The sequence below is a fragment of the Gymnoscopelus braueri genome (assembly GCF_963280865.1).
Source record: "Gymnoscopelus braueri genome assembly, chromosome: 11".
Lineage (NCBI taxonomy): Eukaryota > Metazoa > Chordata > Actinopteri > Myctophiformes > Myctophidae > Gymnoscopelus > Gymnoscopelus braueri.
This window is the reverse complement of record NC_137613.1, coordinates 8,198,177-8,226,094: the sequence shown is the minus strand read 5'-3', so window position 1 is coordinate 8,226,094 and position 27,918 is coordinate 8,198,177. Positions and strand designations below refer to the sequence as shown.

The following is a 27,918-nucleotide window of genomic DNA, read 5'->3' as shown; positions in this document are numbered from 1 at the left end:
GGGGTCATTTGTTTATTTTTGGAACACAGTTCTTATTTGACGCGATATTAAACACGTCTATGGGAATTCAGAAAAAAAACGAAATTACGCCAGACTTTGGCGCTCCATACTGACGTTTTATTTCATATTATTTGGTGATGTGCCGATGGCAATCAAAAAGGTGAGCACCGGGCGATAAACCGGTGCATTCCTAGCGAAAACATATCTTGAAATACAGAGAAACTAGATGATCTACAAGCTCACAATGTGACAAGATGTGACGCAACACAACATACTGTATATATATATATATATATATATATATATATATATATATATATATATATATATATATATATATATATATATATATATATATATATATATATAGGGCTTTAACCCATTGAGACCTGAAGTCGATTCTACATGTCTCCTAAATCGCAACAGTATTCTGAAAAACGTATGTTTCTATATCAGTGGTGCTCAATCTTTTTCATGTCAAGGACCCCCAAAATGATATGTATTTGGCCGCGGACCCCCATCAAAATATTTTGTTCCAGGGACCCCCAGAAGCAACGATTTGAGTTAAAACAGTTCGCTTTAAAAATATATATATTCAAAGATTTGCACACATTTTCACGATTTTTCAAAAATAGCAGATCTACAAGCTCGTAGCGCGGCACTCGGTGCGGCGCTACGAGCTTGTATATCTGCTATTTTTGAATAGCCCAAAGTGTAAAACAATGCTTTTTAGCTCAAATCTAAAAATGACACAGTTCCAGTTGGTAAACGCTCCGGGGCAAATGATTGACTTCCCATTCAACTCCTGTGGCATCCGTCTGCCGGTGGGACTTGGGTTGAAGTCTCCCGTCGGCCCCGCCGGAGTGTCCTTTAGCGACACACACCGAATCTCTTAACAAGCTCCGAGGAGACAGCTGACACGCTGCTCACATCTCCCAGAATACACCCCAAACAACCCCCAGAGAGTTACAGGAGGGGGATAACACAGCTACTGTCCCAGAACAATCTCACAGTTAACCCTCTGAGACCGGGAAGAGCATCCGTGTCATTTTAAGATGTCTTTGGCTATTAAAAAAATAGCAGATATACAAGCTCATAGTGCGGCAACGAGTGCTGCGCTATGAGCTCGTAGATCTGCTATTTTTTTTAAATCTTGAACATTTGTGCAAATCTTTGAATATACAGTTGTATATACATTTTAAAGCGAACATTTTTAACTCCGATCTGTGCTTCTGGGGGTCCCTGGAACAACATCTTTTGAGACGGGGGTCCTTGACATGGAATAGTTGGAGCACCACAGATTTTTTTTCAAAAAACTGTTAGGATTTAGAAGACATTTGTAGAATAATATACATTCAAAGATTTGCACACATTTTCACGATTTTTCAAAAATAGCAGATCTACAGGCTAAGAAATCTAAAGTGACACAGACGCGTTCCCGGATTGAATGGGTTAACTGCATCATTAGTCTGTGCTCCCCCCCCCCCCCTCCCCCACTCGTGCATTTGCTTTAGGAAACACACACACACACACACACACCTCAAGCTGCGTTCCGTGTGACTGCAGGGGTTTCTGCAACAAATTGGCACTTAGTTTGCAAACCGAAAGCGATTTGAAAGGGTTTGATGGGACTTTTTGTACGAGTGGCCGTACGTTCGATCTCACCATCGCTAAGGGTTCCTCATGCATAGCCTACAGTATATGAACCACATTCAGCTACTGTTCAATGAAGCCGAGCGGGCCGCCACTCACATAACCCACTCTTACATCAGGACCAGACCAGAATAAAACCACGCAGGTGTGATGTCACGCTATAACCACCACAAACTCGGCGCTGACGGGGGATTGAGGGAGTGATCGGCTCTAATCCGCTCCCATCAAGCAGAGAACCTCTGGAGAGACAGCCTGGCCCCTACAGCAGCCTGGCCCCTACAGCAGATGTTTGCTGGCAGTTGTAGTTTTGGTTTTTGCCATCATCAGTGAAAAACTCGGGCCTATTACACTGTGTGTGTGTGTGTGTGTGTGTGTGTGTGTGTGTGTGTGTGTGTGTGTGTGTGTGTGTGTGTGTGTGTGTGTGTGTGTGTGTGTGTGTGTGTGTGTGTGTGTGTGTGTGTGTGTGTGTGTAGAGATGCTAACAGGGTTAAGCACACAGTGAGACCCCGGGTGCTGATGGTTTTGGGTTCTGGCCAGAGATGGTCATTAGTGTGTTATAGGTTTGCTGAGTCTGTGCTTTATTTTGCTCACTCAAAAAATGCTCAGCGCATGCACCTGTGACACATACACACACACACACACCTGAGCTCACGCACACACGCACACACACACACACACCCTCATTCACTCACACACGCACGCACAGACACGTGCACCCTCATTCACTCACTCACGCACACACACACACACACCCTCATTCATGCACAGACACACACCCTCATTCACTCACTCACACACACACACACACCCTCATTCACTCACTCACACACACACACACACACACCCTCATTCACTCACTCACGCACAGACACACACACCCTCATTCACTCACTCACACACACACACACACACACACCCTCATTCACTCACTCACGCACAGACACACACCCTCATTCACACTCACTCACGCACAGGCACACACACCCTCATTCACACTCACTCACGCACAGACACACACACCCTCACTCACTCAATCACGCACAGACACACACCCGCACGCACACAGGACCGACCGACCGACAGACAAATACCCTCACTCACTCACTCACGCACACACACACACACACGCACACACATCCCTGCTATTCACTCAACCATCGTTAACATAGTAACAACATCGACCCAATCATGGTACATGAGACACTGACTGATTCATTGTCATAATTAGTGTTACACCACAGTCTTTTAATCCAGACCAAAGGTACAGTGGAAAGAGGATGAACGTTACTGTATTACCTGTGTGTGTGTGTGTGTGTGTGTGTGTGTGTGTGTGTGTGTGTGTGTGTGTGTGTGTGTGTGTGTGTGTGTGTGTGTGTGTGTGTGTGTGTGTGCTTAATCAATTGTCATTAAACTAATACAATTGTCCTTGTCCAAACTGTACGATATCGTTTGTCTAATACGGTCATGCTGTCTCTGTACAGCCTGTACTGTGTGACTGTCATCTGTGAGGTTATTGTGTGAGTGTGAGTGTGAGTGTGTGTGTGTGTGTGTGTGTGTGAGAGAGAGAGAGTGTGTGTGCGCGTGCGTGGCTGCCTGCGTGCGTGTCCAGACTACAGCCCACTGCAAAATACTGAGTTTCCTGAACTCTCTTGAGTTCAATCCCCACTGACTCCGGATGGTGCGGTGTATAAGGCTACAGCACCCCGTCACGCCACCTCACATATGACCCTGGGCCAATGAGCCCCGGCCCGGCTGAGCGACAAGGTCATCACAGCGAGGGAAGTAACCCCGCCTGAGGGAGGGCTCTGTTACTTCCCTCTGCTAAGTGGACATTTCTACTCACTCAGCTGAAAGTGAAACACACGGTCACGGCACAAAATGCACAATTCCTCTAACTGGTCACTTAATGGACAGAGTAGACACTTTTGGGGGGGATGTGAGCGGTTGGCTGTTCTAGCTTGTATGGCGCCCCGGGGCGATCTCCCCCCCTGCCCCCGACTCACCATCTCTACACGCCAGTATGAGTACAGTATGAGTACAGTATGAGACGCCCTTCATGCACATTATGTGTCAAACGTTCAGAATGGAGACCATCGTAACCATTATAACTTCCTTGTAGAGGAAGAGAAATTCGTTCCGAGATCCGATTGGTTTTCCGAGATAATGCAGAACCGACCCGGTGAATGTCCCAGAGGAGACCAGAGAGACAGGTCGGGTATTATTACAGTTTATGGACCACTAATTAGAATTAGTACTTATGGCATAGTATGTATCATCTGTAGGGCCTATATGCTTCTGGCATTTAAGACATACAGCATGTACTGTATGTCATAAATTACAATACCATTAAAACCCAAGCATTGGAAACATCTAACTGATCATTTTCATAATAATAAATAATAGATGGTAAATGGTGCATTTATATAGCGCTTTTATCCAAAGCGCTTTACATAGATTGTGCATTACATTCACACACACATTCCTACACCGATGGCGGAGGAAACCATGCAAGCTGCTCATCAGGAGCAATTAGGGGTTCAGTGTCTTGCTCAAGGACACTTCGACACTATCTCTGGGGGAGCTCGGGATCGAATTGGGAACCTCGCGGTTCCCATCCGGCAGCTCTACCCCTGAGCCACTGCCGTAATCAATACGTAGTTGTTGTTTTTTTACTCATTTCACAATAGGAGGGGCGCAGCCTGGCATTGAAACGTTTGGGGAACCCCAGCCTGTACTCTGCTCTTTGCGACTAGAAGAACTAAATGACCCGTGCTGTCCCATGAAACATAATATTTCACTGGTTTTTCCATGTGTTTGCATACGTTATGGCTCGGTGACAGATAAGGCTCTCAGAACCTAATTTGGGGCCTTCTCAGGAGGTGGCAGTAACCCTGAGTTCTAGGAGTCCAGAACTTGTTTTAATTTTTTTTTAAAACTCTTCAGGGGTAGCCTCGTTCCCAGCCTTCACTCATGTGCGAAGAGAAAAGCCTGGTAACGACCTAATGCAGAGAGTGTCTACAGGGGCGGGACGTCCGTCGTACGCATTTTACCCCGGAAACGATTTTTCCGACCAATCACAACACTTGTTTCATTCCCAGAGAATGTTAACAGATATTGTAACGTCATTTCCTTGGGCGGTACTTGCGCCTAATTCCGGTACTTCCGTTTTTAGACACTCAAGCGGCTAGGTCTTGCCCAGCGTACCGCAGGGATGGTTCTGATTGTAACGGAAAGGTGAACGTAAACATCATCACAGACTTTCAGGGTTCTGGACGGTTAGTGTTAAAGAGCTATAAGCACTGTACTGACCTGACGGCCCGGATGAGTGTCTTCACTGCAGGGATCACCTCCTCCATGGCCACGTCACAACACTGTTTGTCCTCCACGCTGTCCTCCCCTACACCCTCCACTGGAGACAACAACAACATGGAGGACAACATCAACACACACGTCACAACACTGTTTATCCTCCACGTCCCCCCCACCCCACCCCACACCCCCTTCACTAGGACACAACAACATGGAGGACCAAATAAACACACAGAAAATTCACAGTAGTGTCACTTTATCACTTTTTCGTAACCCATTCAATCCGGGAACGCATCTGTGTCATTTTAGATTTGAGCTATGACCATTATTTTATACTTTGGCTATTCAAAAATAGTAGATCTACAAGCTCAAGAGCTTGTAGATCTGCTATTTTTGAAAAATCGTGACATTTTGTGGAAATCTTTTGAGTATTGTATTTTTTCAAGCGAACATTTTGAACTCAAATCTTTGCTTCTGGGGGGGTCCCTGGAACAAAATATTTTACAAATGTTTGCTTTATAAAATATATATTCAAAGATTTGCACCGAGTGCCGTGCTATGAGCTTGTAGATCTGCTATTTTTGAATAGCCAAAGAAATCTTAAAATCACACAGATGTGTTCCCGGTCTTAATGGGTTAAGTTCCTAATTATCTATATCACAATGAAAACTCTTTTCAAAACATTATTTTTTTGGTAAATTATTTGGGGGCCCACTTGCAAGATCCTCACAGCCCACCAAGTGGGCCCCTGGCCCCACAGATTGAGAACCACTGATATACTGTACTTGCACTGTCCAGTATATGTGATGCTTTGCTGCCACACCCACCGTCGGCCGGAGGGCGTGGCTTGAGGCGCAGCGAGGTGCGGAAGCGCGTGCGGTCGTTGAAGCTCCAGCTCTTCTGCACCTTCCCGGGGCTGGTGGCGTCGGGGATGTTCTCCTGGCTGGGCGAGCGGCGCAGCCCCCCCGCCGGCGCCAGCGGCGACGCCTTGATCCGGATGGACTGCGACGACCGCGAGCTGTTCATCCTCATCCGATCCCGGAAGCCGATCTTGTTGCTAATAAATAACAGCAGGCAGAGACAGAGGGTGTCAAGAGAAGCAAGCCTTTCTTTTGGGGGGGGGCGGTGGTTTCTTTTGGTGTTTTTTACCCTGATTGACCTTAACGGGGGGGGGGTATTTGACCTCCCCCCGTGGGCAAACTACAGTATACGCTGTGTTAAGACCTGGCTTAAGCCGAGCAGAATGGGTGGATACGTGGCCTTGAGCTTGTTAGGAAGTTAGTGTAGGCGAGTTTTGGTTAAGATGCCGATCCTGATTACCGATGTTTGTCAAAAGTACAAAATCTTGAAATCAATCTGAACAACTTTGATTAAAGTTTCCTTTTGAGAACATCTAAACTCAGACCGGCAGCGGTTCCGGTAGGAGACACAAAGAGTCTCATTGTGGCTCCTACCTGAACCGCTGGTCATCAAATTATTGGCTTAGGAATGCAACAAAAGAATGTCCATGAATTCAAGTCTCCATGGGGTGACTAATCGATCGAAAAAAATGTCCTTTTGGGGGTTAACTATCCCTTTAAGACCAATTCCCCCAAAAAATCTAAAATAGCCAAATACAGTCAAAAAAGTCAAATAATGGCTGATTTAACGGCCAAACTGATGATATCTGTCAGGCCCTAAATATTAGTATGTCAGAGAAGGTAGAGGAACACACAACATGATGGCTACCGACTCATTTAAAGACCGACTGACAATAAAGCAGACGACAACAGCGGCTGAAGGACGAGAGATTGGGAGCGATAGACATTTTTCGTTTCTCAGGCGGGGGGGGGGGGGGGGTCTGACCACAGAGACCGTTGCTAAAAATGGATCCTGCCCTCGAGAATTTTGCTTATTTCAACAGCCTATATCATAGCGCCTGATTCAGCAAAAAAATGAAATCCCGCTGAAACCTGATTCGAGACTCGCATGCAGGAGTGCTGGGGACTGTGGAAAATGTGCCACCTAACCCGTCAAGACCGGGAACGCACCTGTTTAACCACGTTAACCATTATTATATACTTTGGCTATTCAAAAATAGCAGATATACGGTACAAGCTCATAGCCGTACCATGAGCTTGTCGATCTGGTATTTTTGAAAAATGTGTGCAAAGCGAAAAAAAATTACTAAAATCTTTGATTCTGGGGGGTCCCTGGAACAACATATTTTGAGATGGGGGTCTACCGCCAAAATACATATCATTTTGGGGGTCCTTGACATGAAACAGCTTGAGAACCACTGATTATATAGCAACAAAAGTTTTTTTCTAAAAAATGTTAGGGTTTGAAGACATTTTGTAGAATCCCCCAGAAGCAAAGATTTCAGTTAAAAATTTTCGCTTTGCACACATTTTCATGATTTTTCAAAAATAGCAGATCTACAAGCTCACAGCGCGGCACTCGGTGCCGCGCTGTGAGCTTGTATATCTGCTATTTTTGAATAGCCAAAGTATAAGATAATGGCAGATGCTTTCCCGCGGTCTTAATGGGCTAAGTTGCCGTACCACTAGAGTGGAGGAAACGCTTACCCCGGTGCCTTCAGATGGAGCACAATAATAATACACATCAGAGGGCACTCGCACCAAGAGAAGGAGCCTCATTAGCAAGTCTACAACACCAACGCATGGCTGCGGCCAGAGGCCAGACACAATCTAAGGTCATCCGTTTACAGGAGGAAAGCTAATCTAATACCGTAATTATAACCCATTCAATACCGGGACACATCTGTGTCATTTTAAGATTTATTTGGCTATTCAAAAATATATATATTTTTGACAAAAAATCATGAAAATGTGTCTTTCTTTGAATATATATATATTTTTTACAGCAAACATTTTTAACTGTTCAATCTTTGCTTCTGGGGGTCCCTGGCACAAAACATTTTGAGATGGGGGTCCGTGGCCAAATACATATCATTTTGGGGGTCCTTGAGAACCACTGATATAGAAGTTTTTCCAAAAACTGCAGGATTTAGAAGACATTTGTAGAATCCCCCAGAAGCAAAGATTTGAGTAAAAAAAAGTTTGCTTTAAAAATATATATATTTTCAAAGATTTGCATAAATTGTCAAGATTTTTCAAAAATAGCAGATCTACAAGCTCACACTCTGTGCCGCGCTATGAGCTTGTAGATCTGCTATTTCTGAATAGCCAAAGAAATCTAAAAATGACACAGATGTGTACCCGGTCTTAATGTGATAATAAACCCTAGAGACCCCCCGTATCTCTCTCTCTCCCTCCGCTGCCTCTTGCTACACGTAGGCTATGTCACACACATGCATGTAAGCATGTTACACGCATGTACAGTGACACAGATTCTTGAGACGCATTTCAAACAGTCATGGGCCAGAGGGCAATTACAGCCTCGTTGTTCACTCTCTCCGTGATGACATACACCTCGTTGTGTGTGTGTGTTCTGGCGGGCCATTTATATTAAAAATGTAATAGTTGAGGGGCATTAGTGTAAACGGCATTTCCTACGAGCAAGCTGAAAATGCTCCAGGTAGACTTACAGTAGAAGGAAGTGGCAGGAAGAGAGAGAGAGAGAGAGAGTGGAGAGAGAGCGTGCCAGACCTTTGCATGCAGTCGGGAAGTAAAATAAGTGATTTGGATGCATTTAAGGGTTGCAGAAATTTGGCAGCGTCTTTCGCAGACATGCAGAGAATTCCTTGCATGCCAAGAATGTGAAAAGGAGCATTTAATAGAAACCAGTGGAGCACAACTCAAAGTGGGATTGCATGCTGAATAATGTATACACCAATTCAATGGAAAACATGCACAAAACATAAGAACAATTTCTTTGACTTCAATATGTGTCCTTTTTGCGGAATGTCATGGTGGCTTATCGGTCAAAATGTCTATTTTCATTCCGTGTGTTTGGAAGGAAAAACTTAGCATTTTCAGTAGTTGTGAATACAATGGTTTTCCCAAGTAAAAAAAAAACAGATCCTAGTTTCTCCATTTTGTGGTCGCCAAGCCCAGTCCAGAGAAACTGTCCAAAGTAAAAGAGCATAAAACATCTCATTCTCTTCCAGAGTCAATGGTTCACTCAAGCATTTGTGGACCGCGAGTGAGAGCGTAGTTCAGCCCAAAAATATATGTACAGTATGTTAGAGATGGGACGATATGAACATATCATGTCACGATTATTGTGGCCAAAATAATTGTGATTTACGATATTATCGCGATAATCAAAATATGCTTAAAACTCTTAAAATGCCACTTTTGTTAAACAACTTCAAACCAAGCATCGCATAGTCTGGGTGGAACATTTGCCAAAAATTGCCGATCTACAAGCTCGCGTTGCGACGCGTGGTGAGCTTGTAGATCGGCAATTTTTTGGCAAAGAGATTTAGAGAGTGAAAAGTGAAAAGACTGTATCAAGTACGTTCTCTACAGGTGCGTTTTACCAATTCTAGAGGGTTTAACGGGTACCGGATATGCAGCTCTGAAAAGGTGAATTGATCCCTATGACGGGGGACAAATTTCACGAAAAATTAAAATCTCTACGATACGATTATTGTGAGCGTTTTTTAATCACGATAAACGATAATAACCATTATCGTCCCATCCCTACAGTATGTACTGTGCAATGGTTACGGAACATTAAAAAAACTATATATTTTAAAATACCCAATATACAAAGCTGTAGATAAAATGTTTGGATGTTAAAACAGGGATGCCAGGTTGACAGTGGCTAAAGAAGCTTTTTGACTTCCATTGTAAGTGATCTGTATTCAGTTACAGTCACTTTCACACTGACTCCATTCAACAGAAAAAGGCTATTTTTTTCCCCGCTTCGCTCATTCGGTCCAAAAGACTTGGTGAGGAGTGCATAGGATGGGTGTGTTTGCGTGTGTGTGTGTGTGCGTGTGTGTCTGTGTGTGTGTGTGTGTGTGTGCGTGTGTGTGTGTGTTAAGGGATGGGGTTGGGTGACTGGTGGTGGTGGTGTTATGGAGTGGGGGGGGGGGGTGATGTGATCTAGCGTGCCCCGTGCACAGGCTCAGCGCCGGGGGGATACCTCTGCTTGCGGCCAGCGTGAATCCTGAAGAGACCCCGCTTTTTAGAAACCAGTTGACTGGGGGAGACACACAAGGCAGAGGGTCAGAGAGTGAGATGTGGAGAGAGCAGTGGAGGGGAGTGGAGGGGGGTGGAGGGGGGTGGAGGGGCGGTGGCGGTGGTGAAGGTGGACCAGACGTCCTGGGGCTCGACCCAGGGTGCACAACCCCACCCTACCACCCCACCAACGTGAGGGTGAAACGTGGCAAAAACAGAGAAGAAGGGAGGAAGGAGGAAGGAGGAAGGAAGGGTATAGGGAGGTAGTTGAAGTGAAGGAATTGTGGCATTTCAATAGTCCAAAGAGGCCTTTACTTTATATCACGTTTTCTTAACCCATTAAGACCTGAGGCCGCGTCTAAAAAATTCAAAATCCTAAAAAAAATTCGGAAAAAAATATAAAAAAATAATTTTCACGATTTTTCAAAAATAGCAGATCTACAAGCTCGTAGCGCGGCACTCGGTGCCGCGCTATGAGCTTGTATATCTGCTATTTTTGAATAGCCAAAGACATCTAAAGTGACACAGATGCGTTCTAGGTATCAATGGGTTAAAGAAAACAAAAGAAAACAAAAGCAAACATCGGGGACAAATCTTCTCCAAAAAGGCATTGTTTTGGATTATGAAGATGTTATGTGTTGATGGGACGACGTCTATCGGTGAAGAAGCAAAGCATGCAAAAGGGTGACAGGGTCCTAATTGCTTCACCTGGGTCCATCCATCAAGTCACCAATTAATCCTCATTGTAAAGTAAGAGGAAAGACTCTTTGAAATCAAAAGACGACATTTCTGCTGGTCTAACGTTTTTTTTTATCGTCCACGTTTGTAGTGCATGCAGTCTCAGCTCTTTTTAATGCTTACGGTATCTTATAATCTCGCGTGCCGGCGTTTGCGCGCCAAAAATAGTAGATCAAAAATAGCATTATCTATTTTCGGCGACGCAACACCAACGAACGTATAAATCAGACTTACAGTAAGAGTCAAGTCTCGAGTCATTCGAGAAAAGTCCAGGTCATGTACACAAGTCACTAGATTTTCATGACTTACAGTAAGTAGGTTACTAAATTATACCGGTCTACCAAGTTACCTGTTGAATTTAGTTTTTGTTATTTTTCCCTGCCGTTTCATCTGGATGGGGGACATATTTTAGCGCTTAGCACACCTTTCAACTGAACGTTATTTTAACTTTTTTCGTAAATTAATGCCATACTTCGCCATTCTATGTCACACAAAAGTAGCAAAAATAGCAGATCTACAACCTCAAAATGCGTCACGGAATCCTGAAAAGTAATTTTTTTTTATTTAATGCATTTAGTTATACTTATGTTAACGTTATGAACTTAAATACAAATACATTGGACACAAAAAAGACAATATAATTGGAATACTAGTCATTAAGCTACTACAGACTGAAGTTATTAAAGCGGGTCATGTTTGCATGTTTGGAATTGTAACAGCTGAAATCAATACTATATAAGTATTCCGGGCCGCATTAAGTGAAGGTGGGGGCCGCGTGTGACCCCCGGGCCGCCAGTTGCCCATGTATGGCCTAGTAAATAGATTGACACAAAGTGTCACTTTTTGCCTGAGAAAATAAATAAACAAACAGTAGTAGGGATCAACTGAATATTATAAAGTCTAATAAAAAAGGAGCAACAACCGAAAACCCGAACCTAAAAAGCTCAACAACACCCTAAAGGGGGAACAAGCACACCTTCATGTCATGACATGACGAAACAAACCTGCACGGGACGTCCTTCCTGAGAACAGGATGAAAGATGGAGGGATGGCATGGAGGAGAGATAGATGGTGGGTTGGGGGGGTAGGGGGGAGGGGGGGGGGGGGCAGAGAGAGGAGGAAAGAGGAAACAGGTGAGTGAATGGAAGGAGGCGGAGCTTAGGGCTGGGCAATTAGACTAAAGCATACCGAACCCAACAATAACCGACTTAACCTCGCTCACATCAAGAAGAAAGGTTCATGTATAATTTCATCAACCAATAATTGGTTGATAATTGGTCAATTATTGAATGCAATAAGCCATTGGTTCTCAAAGTGGAGTCCGGGGAGGGGGGGGTTCCAGGGGGTCCCCAGCAAAAGCAGTTAACATAGCATCATAATCATCTAAACCACTTAATTCATTTATACGTTGGCTATTGAAAAATAGCAGATATACAAGCTATCACAGCGCGTCACTTCGTGAGACTCTGTGAGCTTGAACATCTGCTATTTTTGAAAATAATTGAAAAATATCTAAATTGTTTGGAAAATGTTGAATAATTTTGAATTTGTAACCCCAAATCTTCTCTTCTGGGGGGTCCCTGGCACAAAATATTTTCGGATGGGGGTCCGAAATACATATCAATTTGGTGGTCCGCGGCATGAAAGAGATTGAGAAACCACTGCAATAGGCTCACAACGTGGGGCGATGCGATGCGTTGCGAGCATAATGGATTATGCTATTTTCACCATACAAATGAATCGAGTATATTACAATAATGGTAGTAATATTGATTTGATCGCCCAGCCCTATAGCGGAGGTCACATGGTATAGGGTGAGAAGAAAGGACATGACAAAGATGCACAACACACAAGAAGCAAGAGAAAGCACACCCGTCATCGGGGGGGTCGATGGATCGGAACACACACACTGGTTTCAGATCAGTGATTAATCACGGTTAGTTAAGATACACAACAGGACTACACACTCCCACACACAACAGACCGGGGAACAGATCAGCTTTGGTTTCTTTTTTCTTCTCTTTTCTGAACTTTCCTGTTTCTATACAGACGTGTCACGTCTTCCGTACCTGCAGTGTGTAGTGTGTGTGTGTGTGTGTGTGGGTGTGTGTGTGTGTGTGTGTGTGTGTGTGAGTGGCGATTGGGAGAGCGTACCTGTCCCCCGACAGATAGGGGGAGCTGTAGGGCCTCAGCCCAGACAGCAGCGTGTGGTAGGAGTTGTGGAGAACCTTCTTGGCGCTACGCTGTGGCTGCAGGTGGCTGAACAGCAGCGTCAGTTCTCTGACCGACCGACGCCAACCCAACGTGCAAAAATAATACATGAATGGAAAAAATAAACAACGGAAGACATGACAAATGGAATCAACAAACTAACAAACAAAACAAACAAACTAAAATGAAGCAAAGAGAAAAAAAACAAAACAAAACAAAAAAAAGGACAAATTAATGGTCCAAACATTTAAAAGAAGGGGAACAGCGTGTGTGTGTACGTACGGAAAGATCCAATTTGGAAGAAAACTATGTGAGACAGACAGGCTTGATTTCAGGCAAATTCAAGAAGACTGAACATTCCCCTCCTTTTAAGCAAACAAAATTAGTTAAATTAAGTAAATGCACAATTTAAAGAAATTATCGAACTAAATGTAGGAAAGTATAAGAGCAACAGTGATGGCGTTAGCGTTTCATAATGTAGGGTGTATTTTGATTTTGATTCTGTAGCACCACTGAATGTCACTAATGCCAAAATTGCATGGGTGGTGGGGGGGGGGGGTTCAAGAAAACTGTATTTAACTGGGAACGCATCTGTGTATTTTTGTGTAAAGTTTAAGAACCACTGATATTATAGCAACATTAAGTAAAAAAAAAAAAAAAACTTTTAGGATTTAGAAGACATTTGTAGAATCCCCCAGAAGCAAACAATTTAGCTACAAATAAGCTTTAAAAAATATATATTCAAAGTTTTGCGCACATTTTCACGTTTTTTCTAAAATAGCAGCTCTACAAGCTCGTAGCGCGGTACTCGGTGCCGCGCTACGAGCTTGTAGATCTGCTATTTTTTAATAGCCAAAGGACACACAGATGCGTTCCCAGTCTTAATGGGTTGTGTATGGATGTGTGCAGAGGAGCCACTGGGAACTTGAAAATGTTGAACCCATTACAAATGTGTCTACAATGTATGTGTGAAAATAATTTTCCCGCAAAAAGATTCACCCACAATTTGAACGAGAACTGTTGTGCTGCCAACTACAACCTAGTGTATCGATGTGTTATGTTGAATACACCGTACGATGGAATATACCGTACAATATGCCATACAATGGTAAACTTCAGTGTGTTCCAAATCGACCGCGTTATAAAAAAATATGTATTCAGAATATGGGGACATTGTATACTGTGTATTGGGACTTAGATGACGTTTTACATAAGATCCCGAGCACTCAAAGATCACGAGGAGAAGATGCAGATCTAAAACAAGACTAAACATATCTGGTGGAAACGTTTCAAAATGTTAACGTAAAAGTAATAAACGTTAACATTAATGTTAAAGGACTAAACGGGAGTATTACTGGTGTGCAGAGTTTATTCATTTTGATTACATGTGGACGTTTTGATCCAGCAGCCAGAGCCTAGTAGCTTTGGGATGTGTGCGTCTTCTGCCTTTTTCTCAAACGAGTGAAAACGTCAACATGTATGATTTTTTGCTATAATCATCATTTTATACTTTGGGCTATTCAAAAATAGCAGATCTACAAGCTTAAACGAGCTTGTAGATCTGCTATTTATTTGTTTTTATCGTGAAAATGTGTGCAAATCTCTGAATATATGTTTTTTTTTTGTAAGCGGACATTTTTAACTCAAATCTTTGCTTCTGGGGTAGCCTAATAGTAATCTCCTAATCTTAGTCTTCTAAAACTGTTATCTGATGTCATGTCAAGGACCCCCACAATTATATGCATTTGGCCGCGGACCACCATCTCAAAATATGTTGTTCCAGGGACCCCCAGAAGCAAAGATTTGAGTTACAAAGGTGGCTTAAAATATGTATATATATATATTCAAAGATTTGCACAAAATACATTTTCATGATTTTTGAATAGCCCAAAGTATAAAATAATGGTTAAAGTGGTTCAAATGTAAAATGACAGACACGTTCCTGATCTTAATGGGTTTAAGGCAGGGGTCTTCAACAGGGGGTCCGGGACCCCTAGGGGGTCCTCATAGCTACTATAGGGGGTCCGCCAAATCTTTGTGTGATAGGATTTCGTTTTTTTACATTAACCACTTGAACCCTAGAATTCCTTTTCTGAGGGGAACATTAGCCGAAAATAGCAGATCTACAAGCTCTCAACGCCTCGCGCTGCGAGGCGTTGAGAGCTTGTAGATCGGCTATTTTTGGCAAAGAGGCTATAGGTGTAGAGGGAAAAAATAGCAGACTAAGTAAAAAAATAACTTTAATCTGAAACACAATTTTATACAATATAGAGTAGGGGGTCCCTGCTTCATCTCTCTCTCAGCTAGGGGGTCCTTGGCCTGAAAACGTTGAAGACCCCTGGTTTAAAGGTTTAATGACATTCACTTTTACACCACATTCAAAGTCTTTGTCCTGGTCCTTCAAAAGTGTACAAAAAGTTTTAAGTGAAAATTCCATTCCAGTGATCCATGGCAGGTGTTTTTCTCTCACATTTCTAAAGCCTTTTCAACTGCAATGCAAAAAGAAATCTTTGCCTGCGGGTGTCGCTGGTGAGGGATTTTGCCTGCCAATCATCGCCTCTGCTCCGCCCCCTCAAAGGAAAGGATAGGGGAGGGGAGGGGCGAGGAGGAGAGTGGGCGGGATTAATCGACTGTGACCTCACTGTCGAAGGGCCAAGCTCAGATTACTTTTCAGCCTAATTATTCAGAAAACCCCAGACCACAAAAAATCCACTGAATGTTCTAAGTTCAGGTTTTTTGGGTGTAATTGAGGTCATAAAACCCCAAATAAAACATTGAAAATAAAAAAAGTGAAAATGAATGTCATGATACCTTTAAGGCCCTGATGAAGACTAAAGATGGCACGCACAGTACTAATGCCCCCAGAGCGGATCCCCAAAGTGGCCTTCAGATGGACACCACCGGGGGAAAGGAAACGGGGCCGACCTAAGATCACCTGGCTGGCGCAGAACTGTAGAGGCTGCTGGCTGCTGGAGATGGGACTCTCTCGTGGGACCGGTTGCCAAAAGACTGTGAAACATTACCGATGCCTTATGCCCCCATAGGCAGTGGTGTAAAGTAACTAAGTACATTTACTCAAGTACTGTACTTAAGTACAATTTTGAGGTATTTTTTACTTTACTGGAGTGTTTCCAATTCTACACAATGTGTCGCGATGCAACGCATTGTGTAGATCTGCTATTTTCAAATGATTTTTAAACATTTTATGAATTTGAAAACTTGTGAAATGGGGACATTCCGCACAATGAGTACTTTCTACTTTTGGTACTTTAAGTACATTTTGATACCAATACTTTTGGACTTTTACTCAAGCAAATTTTAGATCTGCATCTTCTCCTCCTGATCTTTGAGTCTGTGTTTCTTCAGCTCCTGTTCCCATGGATCCTATAGCAGCAGCACTGTAGTATGTTCTCGGTTTCATGTGAAAGGACTGCAATGGAAGTGTGGAAGTCTCTGACTTCATTTTGTTCTTTATCCTCGATTGTCTTTTTAACCCTAAATTGTTGTGATGGTTTCCAGCGATTAAATAAATCAAAAATAATCTGTATTCTACTTCTAATATCTTTTATTCATTTTGTATCTCTGCTGAGCACCTGGTTGGTTCTGTTGTTTTAGGTGTTGTTAAGACCTTCGCCAGATTTCATGATGCAACAACAACAACTCTCAAACTGTTACACTATCTTACACTATCACGACAACAACCACAACACGGTATACATCATGTCATGTTGACACCCAGGCTACAGACAGCCCGGCCATGTTTTCTGCTGAACATGGCCGCGGTCCACACGTTCCACTCAGTGCCAGGCAAGGAGCTGCCATCAGGGCTCCAGATGGGAAGCACTTACCTGAAGGAAGGGAGCATGCTGTCATAAAAGTACCATGTGGCCGTCAGGTAGGGGTGCTGGACGTCTGTGGAGTAGAGGCGCCACGCAGCCTGGAGATGCACACACGCACACGCACACACACACACACACACACACACACACACACACACACACACACACACACACACACACAGCTTTGATTTCATTACTATACTTAAGACGGCAATTTTACTAACCCATTTAATCCGCGAACGCATCTGTGTCACTTTAGATTTCTTTGGCTATTCAAAAATAGCAGATCTACAAGCTCATAGCGCGGCAAATCTTTGAATAAACATTTTTTAAAGCGAACATTTGTAACTCAAATCTTTGCTTCTGGGGGGGTGTCCCTGGAACAAAATATTTGACAAATGTTCGCTGTAAAAAATATATATTAAAAGATTTGCACAAATTGTCACGATATTTCCAAAATAGCAGATCAATCTGTCTAATTTCAGGCACATCTAACAACAGAGTAGACGCAGCCAAACTTTTCATGCACGCTATGATTTTCTCACACATCACATACTGCTTCACAACCTGGTCACAGACAAATCTAACCACTCTCAAACCCATAGAATCACTCTACAAGCAGACGTTAAAAAAACACTTGATCAAAAACCCACCCGTTACCACCATTGCCTTATAGTTCAAAAGTATAACTTATTTAATTTTGATAGCTTTAAACATTTTGCAGATGCTTGTCTCATTTTTAAGGTTTTAAATGGGCTTGTACCTCCACCATTAAAACAGTTCATAGAGCGAAGGGAAAGTGGTGACAGAACAACAAGGTCAGCTACCAGAGGGGACTGTGAGGTACCATTCAGACAGAGTGTGTTTGGCAAAACAGTCTTCTCTGTTAGAGCCTCATCCCATCACTGGAATAGTCTCTCTACAGAAGTAAGACCCTCCAGAAAAATGTGATTATGCGATCGCAGAATTGACCTCATAATCATCAAAATGGTGCATAATTATGCGGGGGTAACGTTTTTTCAAAAAGGCCGCATCGCATCGCATAATATGCGCATCACATAATATGCACGTCGCATCGCATATTTCTGCATATTTCGCAACTTTTCACATATTTCGCATTTTTCGCAACTTTTCGCATATCGCATGTTTCGCATATTGCAGCATATTTCACAACTTTCCGCATATTTCACAACTTCCCGCAATTTCACCGCATCAAATTGCAAAATATTTGATGGCAAAATCAAGGATTTTAGCCCGCATAATCAAGGATTTTTGCCCGCGTTATTCTGGAGGGAGACCAACAACTATCTAACCTTCAAATTCAACCTTAAGAGATGGCTTAAAGCTTACCAAATTTGTAATCGTGGGTAATTATCATCTCAACTAATCACTGGTGTCTCATATTTTACTGTATTGTTTTGTCTTCTGTACTATGTCTACTTGTCTTGAATTGTTGATGATGATGTCTGTTTTTTTCTTAACAGCCTGCTCAGGGACTACAGATGAAAATTAGCCAACTCTGGCTAACTCCGGCTCATTTACGTGGATGCACTGTCCCTGGTAAATAAATGAATAAATGAATGAATGAATGAATGAATGAATGAATGAATGAATGAATGAATGAATGAATGAATGAATAAATAAATAAGCAAGCTGTGAGCTTGTAGATTGGTTGATGACACCAGCACGCAAGTATGCATGAATCAGGCATAACTCCATCACTAATCCCTAAACCTAACCTCTAAACGCCTGACACAAACCCCATCGCTTCCTACTTGCAACCGTAACTCCACAAATCTTGTTTTAACCATAAAAACAACCATTAATCTTGGGAAGAACCGGGAAAAGTGCACACACCCAAACACACACACACACACACGCGCATCACAGTTGAAAGACAACACCATTCGTGATCGGGGCAGTTAAGTGTGAATTATCTCGACCTCTCTCTCTATTTAATGTACTATAATGGAAGGCTGACAGCAATCTGGATAGAAGGTCAAGATTTGCACTGAATCCATTTCAACTGTTGGTTCTGTGTGTGTGTGAGTGTGTGTGTGTGTGTGTGTGTGTGTGTGTGTGTGTGTGTGTGTGTGTGTGTGTGTGTGTGTGTGTGTGTGTGTGTGTGTGTGTGAGTGTGTGCGTTATCAGTGTTACCTTCTGGACTACGGGATTGTGTGGTTTGCGTACACAGACCCTCTGGCCTCACTCATTATTAATGTCAATAAAACAAGTCATAAATACAAAGAGACAAAAAGATATGAAAACACAGCGGTGATACATGACACTGAAACACGATGCTGATGGGATCAGAGTATCTCTCTGTCATCATCTACCTGTATGAGGTTGGCTGCAGGCGTTCTCCTCTTCTCAAAGTGTTTCTGTCGGTGCTGCTCCTGGACCTTCAGGGCAAAACCTGAGCCCAGGATACCCTGCGGGGACGGAGGGGTCAAAGGTCACACAATATGAAGTAGAGGTTCTCAACCTTTTCAGGCTGCGACCCCCCCCCCCAAAATAATCATATTTGAACTGGGGGTCTCTGTGAGTCCTGACCCACAGGTTGAGAAACACTGCACCAAAGCACTGTTTCCCAAACACAGGACCTGTTTTAATGGGTCGCGCATTCCGCACAAGTACAGTATATATTTATTCCTACAAAAAAATCTAATTTCTTTTCATCAACAAAAATCTCGAATTTTTCAAAAGATTTTCAGACACTTTGAAAAATAATTCGACCTGTTCAGAGACATTCAGAAGTAAGTGAAACTAGTCAGATGAGCTATTTTCACTATTAATGTGTGTTGGTTCATTCAGACTTACGGCGGGCAGGGCGAAGAAGGACACGCCCAGTAGAGCGAAGGCCGCCGCTAGGAGCCGCCCCTGCCAGGTGCGAGGGGTCTTATCACCGTAGCCAATGGTGGTCAGCGTGATCTGTGTGTGTAGACGCACATTCAGACACACACACACGCACACACGCACACAAACGCACACGCACGCACACACACACACACGCACACGCACACGCACACGCACACGCACACCAAGTTTCGATGCAATGTCAATGCAGTAGTTACACACAGTTCAAACGCAAAGCTTACTTGTCAGCAGTGGTGTAAAGTAACTAAGTACATGTACTCAAGTACTGTACTTAAGTACAATTTTGAGGTACTTTTATTTTACTGGAGTATTTCCAATTGTCTATACTTTCACTTCTACTCCACTAAACCTCAGAGCCAAATATTGTACTTTTACTCCACTACAATTATTTGAAAACTTTAGTTACTAGTTACTTCGCAGATATAAATTATTACATTATAAAACATACATTAACCACTTTAGCCCTATTTTATACCTAGGCTATTTGAAAATAGCTGAGCTTGTAGATCTGCTATTTTCAAACATTTTTGTACTTTTACTTTGGGTACTTTAAGTACATTTTGATACAAATACTTGTGTACTTGTACTCAAGTAAATTTAGAATTCCTGACATTTACTTATAATGGAGTAGGTACTTCTACATTGCAGTATTGATACTTTTACTCAAGTAGAAAATGTGAGTACTTTTTCCACCACTTCTTGTCAGCACACTCAACAATAAGTTCCAAAAATAATGTGTAAAGGCAAAACATTTGTATAATAACCGTTTAGGTTGATAACCACTGTAATATACTATATAATAGATCATAATAAATAGTGCACAGGAGTATCGCAAGAACTCACAAACTAGCGAAAGGTGGACGACCGCATGCGGTCTGCCTCCATCCATCCATAACATGGTGCACCGTCTCTATTTACTTATGTTCCACCTCTCCCCCAAAAATACCTTCAGTCCCCTGGGGATCCGTTAACTACGAACGCAGCGCTTTGTGGACCTCAGAGAACACGCCGCCTCGCCCTCCACTCAGCGTTATGCTGCTGCTGCTGCTGCTGGACAGTGGTGTAAAGTAACTAAGTACATTTACTCAAGTACTGTACTTGAGTAACATTTTGAGGTACTTTTACTTTACTGGAGTATTTCCAAATTTCAGTACATTTACTTCTACTCCACTACATCTCAGAGGCAAATATTGTACTTTTACTCCATTACAATTATTTGAAAAGTTTAGTTACTAGTTACTTTTCAGATATAAATCATTATATTATAAAACATACATTAACCACTTTAGCCCTATTTTATACCTAGGCTATTTGAAAATAGCCGATCTACAAGCTCACAACGTTGTGAGCTTGTAGATCTGCTACTTTCAAATATTTAGTACTTTTACTTTGGGTACTTTAAGTACATTTTCATGCCAATACTTTTGTACTTTTACTTAAGTAATTTTTTTATTCTGGACTTTTACTTGTAACAGAGTATTTTTATATTGCAGTATTGGTACTTTTACTTAAGTAAAGAATTTGAGTACTTTTTCCACCACTGCTGCTGGAACACAGTGCATGCTGTGCGCTCCCTAGGCTGTGCCGTGCCGCAGTACTCACCGTCCCCCACCAGAGGGAGTCTGCATAGGTGTGGAACTCTGGGTTGACGTCCTTCTCTGCGAGGTAGACCAGGAAGGAGGCAAAGATCAGCACCAGGAAGCCTATGTACCAGGCTGTGATCAGCTCCTGAGACACACGCAGACAGACAGACAGACAGACAGACAGACAGACAGACAGACAGACAGACAGACAGACAGACAGACAGACAGACAGAATCAGCTTCATTGTCACGTTACAGGTTTATAGCGTTGCTGTCGGGCAGAAACCTCTTGTCTCCATAATTCAACTGGTTTGTGTTTTTTTTTGGTAAATTAACCCATTACTAGATCATACCACAGCGTCACACAAAAGCATCAAAAGTAGCAGATCTAGAAGATTAAAACGCAGCTGGAAACGCGGCGCGAAGCGGCACGTTTTGCATCCTGAAAAGTAACAGTTCTGGACGTGTGAGGTTTCCACCCGACAGACGATACTGCAGGTGTAAAGATTATTATTATTTTATCCCTGTGCGCTCTCCCTCATTTTGCAGTTTTTTGTGAGAGGAGAGAGCATAGAGGTACAGTAACATGCTGTGCATGTACAGTACATGCTGATGCTTAACATACTGTAAGCATCATATGCAGGTGTTAATATGTTCTTTTAGAAACATAAGCATCACATGCAGGTGTTAATATGTTCTTTTAGAAACATAAGCATCACATGCAGGTGTTAATATGTTCTTTTAGAAACATAAGCATCACATGCAGGTGTTAATATGTTCTTTTAGAAACATAAGCATCACATGCAGGTGTTCTGTACATGACATGCCGCCATGAGGCGAGGCAGAGAGCGACAGAATCCTGGTGATGAGGCAGTGGCTCAGGGGGGATGGTGAACCGTGAGGTTCCCAGTTCGATTCCGGGCTCCCCCAGAAGAGTTAGTGTCGAAGTGTCCTTGAGCAAGACATTGAACCCCTAATTGCTCCCGATGAGCAGGTTGGTGCCTTGCATGGTTTCCTCTGCCATCGGTGTGTGAATGGGTGTGTGAATGTGTGTGAATGTGTGTGAATGTGTGTGTGAATGGGTGAATGTAATGCACAATCTATGTGAAGCGCTTTGGATAAAGTCGCTATATAAATGCACCATTTACCATCCTTATTTTATTTGTATTTATATTGCAGATACAGAATTTGAATATGGAGTTGCTGACTTTGTTTTGGCAACATGTAAGCGCTTTTTCATGCCAATGAAGCAACTTTGAATATAACAGACAGATAGGTAGAGACACAAACAGAGAGAGAGAGAGAGAGGGTGATATCAGGTATCAGCAGCCCCTCTGGCGCTGTCTTTCTCATCATAAAGTGTTATCAGCACCGTATCACTATCATCATTAGGGTCCAAATACCCATCATCATCATCATCATCATCATCATCTTCATCCCATTTGGCCTCCAGTTCCACTTGGCGGTGGCCTTGCTTACACAGAAAACACAGCAGCTGATTGGTCTGTCTGTCTGTCTGTCTGTCTGTGCGCCCCCAGGAAGTAGAAACCCTCACCTCCCCACGTTTGGGTCAAAGTACACAACACTGGTTCTCAATGTGGGATACAGGGACCCCTAGGGCAGTGGTTCTCAAACTTGTTCATGTCAAGGACCCCCAAATTGACACCTATTAGCCCGCAGACCCCCATCTGAAGAGATATGCCAGGGACCCCCATAAGAGAAGATTTGCACGGCTCTCTAGCAGTGATTCTCAACCATTTTAATTTCAAGGACCCCCAGTTTAACATGCATTAGGCTACGGACCCCCATTTAATGGTATTTATATCTCTGGGATCCCAATTTATATTGCAAAATCAATGTTAATTTAACTCTGAGAGTGTACAAATGGAACCAAATGGACCTGTTAGGGTCCATTTGGTTCCATTTGTACACTCTCAGTTACAGACCCATAAGGGTCCATTTGGTCCCTAACTATCCATCATTTAGCTGGCGACCCCCTGGAACTCCCTCAAGGACCCCTGGGGGTCCACGGACCCCACTTTGAGAGCCAATGCCCTAGGGGTCCTTGAGGGGGTTCCAGTGGGTCCCCAGCTATAAATGTGTTAACGTAATCAAAATCAAACCTTGTATGGAATAACTGTCACAAAATATCTTCAGATGGGGGTCCACAGACAATTATATATTATTTTGGGGGTCCTTGACATGAACATGTTTGAGAACCACTGCTCTACAACACTTTTTTTTTGTATCCCATGATTTTGTAACCCATTTTTTCACCCAGTGCCAATTGCCTATGTAATCCTGGGCGCTACTCTCCCTCTGCCAGCCTAGGCAGAGACCAGAACTGAGCTCATGCCTCCTTCAATGCATGAGGAGCTAGCAAGCCGCTTCTTATCACCTGACAGGGGGGGAGTTTCCCCGGTAGGACGTAGCGTGTGGAAGGAACACGTTATTCCAACCAGTTCCTTTCCCCTCCATCAGGCCTCCCGGCTGACCAGGGGGAGGCAGTATAGAGACCAGGATCACTACATGTTTGTGTGAGGGTATTAACTACCCTAGGGGACACGGGGAGAACATGCAGACACTCCACACAGAAAGGCCCTTTCATTAACCCCACCTAGGGTATGGGCACTGATGACGCGGAGGAGAGGACACGCCCCCCCAGCGCCCCCGGCGGGAATCAAACCCAGGACCTTCTGACTGCTCTACAACACTGGTTCTCAACATGGGGTCCGGGGGTCACCAGCGGTCCAAATGGACCCTTACGGGGTCTGTGACTCCGAGAGCGTGAACAAATGGAACCAAACAGACCCCATGTAAGTCCATTTGTACACTCTCAGAGTTAAACAAGCACTGGGGATTTTACTCTCAACACTTTTTTCTTTAAATCTCTGGGAACCCTTAAACTACACTGTCAAATCCTCAGTGTTCATTTAACTCTGAGTTACACAGCCGTAGGCTGAGGGTTCATTCCCCATGTTTAGAGCCAGTGCACTACAAAACCAACCGTACGTGTGTGCGTGTGCGTGTGTGTGTGCGCGCGTGCGTGTGTGTGACCTAGTTATGTGCATTCATGTTTGACTCAGCGACTTCCTCGCTGTGTGTCTCAGTCAGCAGTGAGCTTTTACACGGATCCCGGCGGTTCAGCTATAGCCACCGCGTGGCTGTTATTACTGCAGTGCTCCTAACCACATGAACCCTGTAGTGTCCTATATGTCATAATAATAGGCCAACAGACAGAGTACAGCAACTTGCTATGGGCCTGGTCATCAAGATACACCACAACATTGGGATCCCCCTGTATTTGTCAAAATACTTCCAAAATGTTAATGAAGTCCATGATCATAACACCAGAGGCAGCTCCACAAATCATGTTCAACCCAGATTTGGCTCAACTAAGGGAATGAACTCGTTCTCATGCTATTCATCAAAAATGTGGAATGCCCTACCAAAAGGAGTAAAGGAGTGTAAAACCCTACTTTCTTTCAAAACTGCCCTAAAGATACACCTTCAGGAGGCTGCAATTCGAAAATGGCCCCTGTCTAAGTCTTAACCTACCCCCCCTACCCCCCCCCCCCCCTCTTTCATTTTCCTCTTTTGTATATATATATTTTCTCTCTTCATACCAGTAACCTGAAAGCTGATTGTATGACATTCTGTATAGTAGTGTGTATATCTGTCTGTCTCTTATATGTCATCATGATTTGTGTGCATGGGGTTCTCATCTTAAACAAGCTGCGTGCTTAATGAGAGTTCCAGTTTAGTAGACCTTGTATTGTGAATTGTGTACTTCCATGTACTGTGATTCTCATGTCTTACTAAATAAAAGTACATCAATCCAATTCAATCACATTCACCGAAAAGAGCAGATCTCCAAGCCCACAACTCTACTTAGTAAGTAGCCATGTGGCCCACTAGAGCAGGAGCACATCCCTCAGCCATGATGTACAAGAACAGCCCCTGGACATGACGCTAGTATGTCACAGGGACTTACCCAGGGGCGGATTAACCCTTCGTGGTGCCCGGCGCTACGACCCGTTTCGGTGCCCCCCGGGACCGTTTTGTCATCCGCAGAGGGGGGGGGGGGGGGGGGGGGAGGGGAGCGCAGTGCGGAAAAAAATTCTCCGCGGATGCGTTTCACAGTTTTAGCGCTCCTTCAGCAGTAATTGCTTCAAAATGTCGGCGCTCTTGCGGGCGATAGTTGAGTCTTCTTTCACTTTTGCCCCGCCATTTGATGCCCCCCCCCCCCCCAAGGTTGGTGCCCCGTGCTGCAGCACCTAAAGCCCTTCCATTAACTGGACCAATCCAACGCTTGATGCTGAGTGCCAAGCAGGGAGGCATTGGGTCCCATTTTCATAGCCTGGGCATTGATCGGGGCGGCCATAGCTGAGTGGTTAGTGAGCCCGCCTAGGGAACCAGGCTGGCCCTGGTTGCCCCAGGTTCGATTCCAGGCTATCCCAGCATATGTGCCGATGATATGAAATTTGTCCCTGAGCAAGACTCTTAACCCCAATTGCTCACAGGTTCTCATTGGAAACAAGACCGCAAGGACTTTCATGAACGACCTGTTAAAAGGAATTATCCTTATCCTTATTATCCCCGACCTCCCAGTCTCAGGGCGGATCGCTCTAACCACAAGGCCACTGAGCTGGTCACTCAAGGTTTAAGTGGTTAACCCTAATTCATTCATACGTATTTGTGCGGCCAGATCACTCACACACCAAAAAATACCAGATTTTTGGTCGAGTACAACCGTACAACACCCCTCCAATCCTTTAGCCCCCCTCTTCCCTCCTCCATAATGCATACTATGAGCGTACCAGGCGGCAGTTAACCCAGTAAAGCCGGGAACGCATCTGTGTCATTTTAAGATTTCTTTGGCTATTCAAAACTAGCAGATCTACAAGCTCATGAGCTTGTAGATCTGCTAGTTTTGAAAAATCGTGAAAATATATCTTTGAATATATATATTTTTTAAAACAAAATGTTTTTTTTTTAAAACATTAAGTGTTGCTATAATCAGTGGTCCTCAAACTTTTTCATGTCAAGGACCACCCATAATGATATGTATTTGGCCGCAGACCCCCATCTCAAAATATGTTGTTCCAGGGACCCCCCCAGAAGTTAAAAATGTTCGCTTTAATGTATAATATTCAAAGATTTGCACACATTATCACGATTTTTCTAAAAAAAATAGCAGATCTACAAGCTCGTAGATCTGCTATTTTTGAATGGCCAAAGAAATCTTGAAATGACACAGACGCGTTCTCGGTCTTAAAGGGCTAAGCCTAACAGCAAGCTGCGTCTAATTCTCTGTGTTTGCATACAAATTTTAATAAAATAATAATACAAGAAAAGGAGCGGTTTTGTGTACATACAAGGTTCCCCCCCCACCTTGCTGTGAGCGTAGACCACAGAGTGGTTTTGTGTACATACAAGGTCCCCCCCCCCCCACCTTGCTGTGAGCGTAGACCACAGAGTGGTTTTGTGTACATACAAGGTCCCCCCCCCCCCACCTTGCTGTGAGCGTAGACCACAGAGTGGTGTTGTATACATACAAGGTTCCCCCCCCCACCTTGCTGTGAGCGTAGACCACAGAGTGGTTTTGTGTACATACAAGGTCCCCCCCCCCCACCTTGCTGTGAGCGTAGACCACAGAGTGGTGTTGTATACATACAAGGTTCCCCCCCCCACCTTGCTGTGAGCGTAGACCACAGAGCGGTATTGTGTACATACAAGGTTCCCCCCCCCACCTTGCTGTGAGCGTAGACCACAGAGCGGTTTTGTATACATACAAGGTTCCCCCCCCACCTTGCTGTGAGCGTAGACCACAGAGTGGTGTTGTATACATACAAGGTTCCCCCCCCACCTTGCTGTGAGCGTAGACCACAGAGTGGTGTTGTATACATACAAGGTCCCCCCCCCCACCTTGCTGTGAGCGTAGACCACAGAGCCCAGCAGTTTCCAGGTGCCCCCGCGGCGGTCCATGCGCACCATGCGCAGGATCTGCAGGAAGCGCATGCTGCGCAGGGCTGAGGTAGCGAAGATGTTGCCCTGCGTGCCCGCCGCTATGACCGCCAGGGACGCCACGAACACGATGAAGTCTGTTTAGAGAGAGAGAGAGAGACAGAGAGAGAGAGAGAGAGACAGACAGACAGACAGACAGACAGACAGACAGACAGACAGACAGACAGACAGACAGACAGACAGACAGACAGACAGACAGACAGACAGACAGACAGACAGACAGACAGACAGGAGGTGGTGTTAAAGAAAGTAAAGCACATTTGCATATTCATGGTCACATCATTTGGGGGTCCGTCGCCAAAGGCATGTGAAATGTGGGTCCTTGAAGTGAAAATGTTTGAGAACCACTGTGTGGCTGCATACCTGCACACACCTATGACACAGAAGGTCTGCACACACACACACACACACACACACTCACACACACAAAAACACACCTATGACACAGAAGGTCTGCACACACACACACACACACACACACATACATACCTACAGTGGTGGAAAAAGTACTCAAATGTTTTACTTAAGTAAAAGTATCAATACTGCACTGTAGAAGTACTCTGTTACAAGTAAAAGTCCGGAATTCTAA

At 43.8% G+C, this 27,918-nt stretch overlaps 1 protein-coding gene across 1 annotated transcript in view; it reads right to left on the bottom strand.

The window, feature by feature from the left end:
* Positions 1–27,918, bottom strand: part of kcnq4 (potassium voltage-gated channel subfamily Q member 4) — a gene marked incomplete at its 5' end in the record, with an annotated part of 141,263 nt that overhangs the window by 18,170 nt on the left and 95,175 nt on the right. Inside the window, 8 exon segments of the mRNA XM_080441490.1 lie at positions 4,963–5,062; positions 5,790–6,019; positions 12,948–13,073; positions 16,853–16,941; positions 19,180–19,275; positions 19,664–19,774; positions 21,323–21,448; positions 27,231–27,406. Coding sequence (XP_080297616.1) covers positions 4,963–5,062; positions 5,790–6,019; positions 12,948–13,073; positions 16,853–16,941; positions 19,180–19,275; positions 19,664–19,774; positions 21,323–21,448; positions 27,231–27,406 — 1,054 coding nt within the window.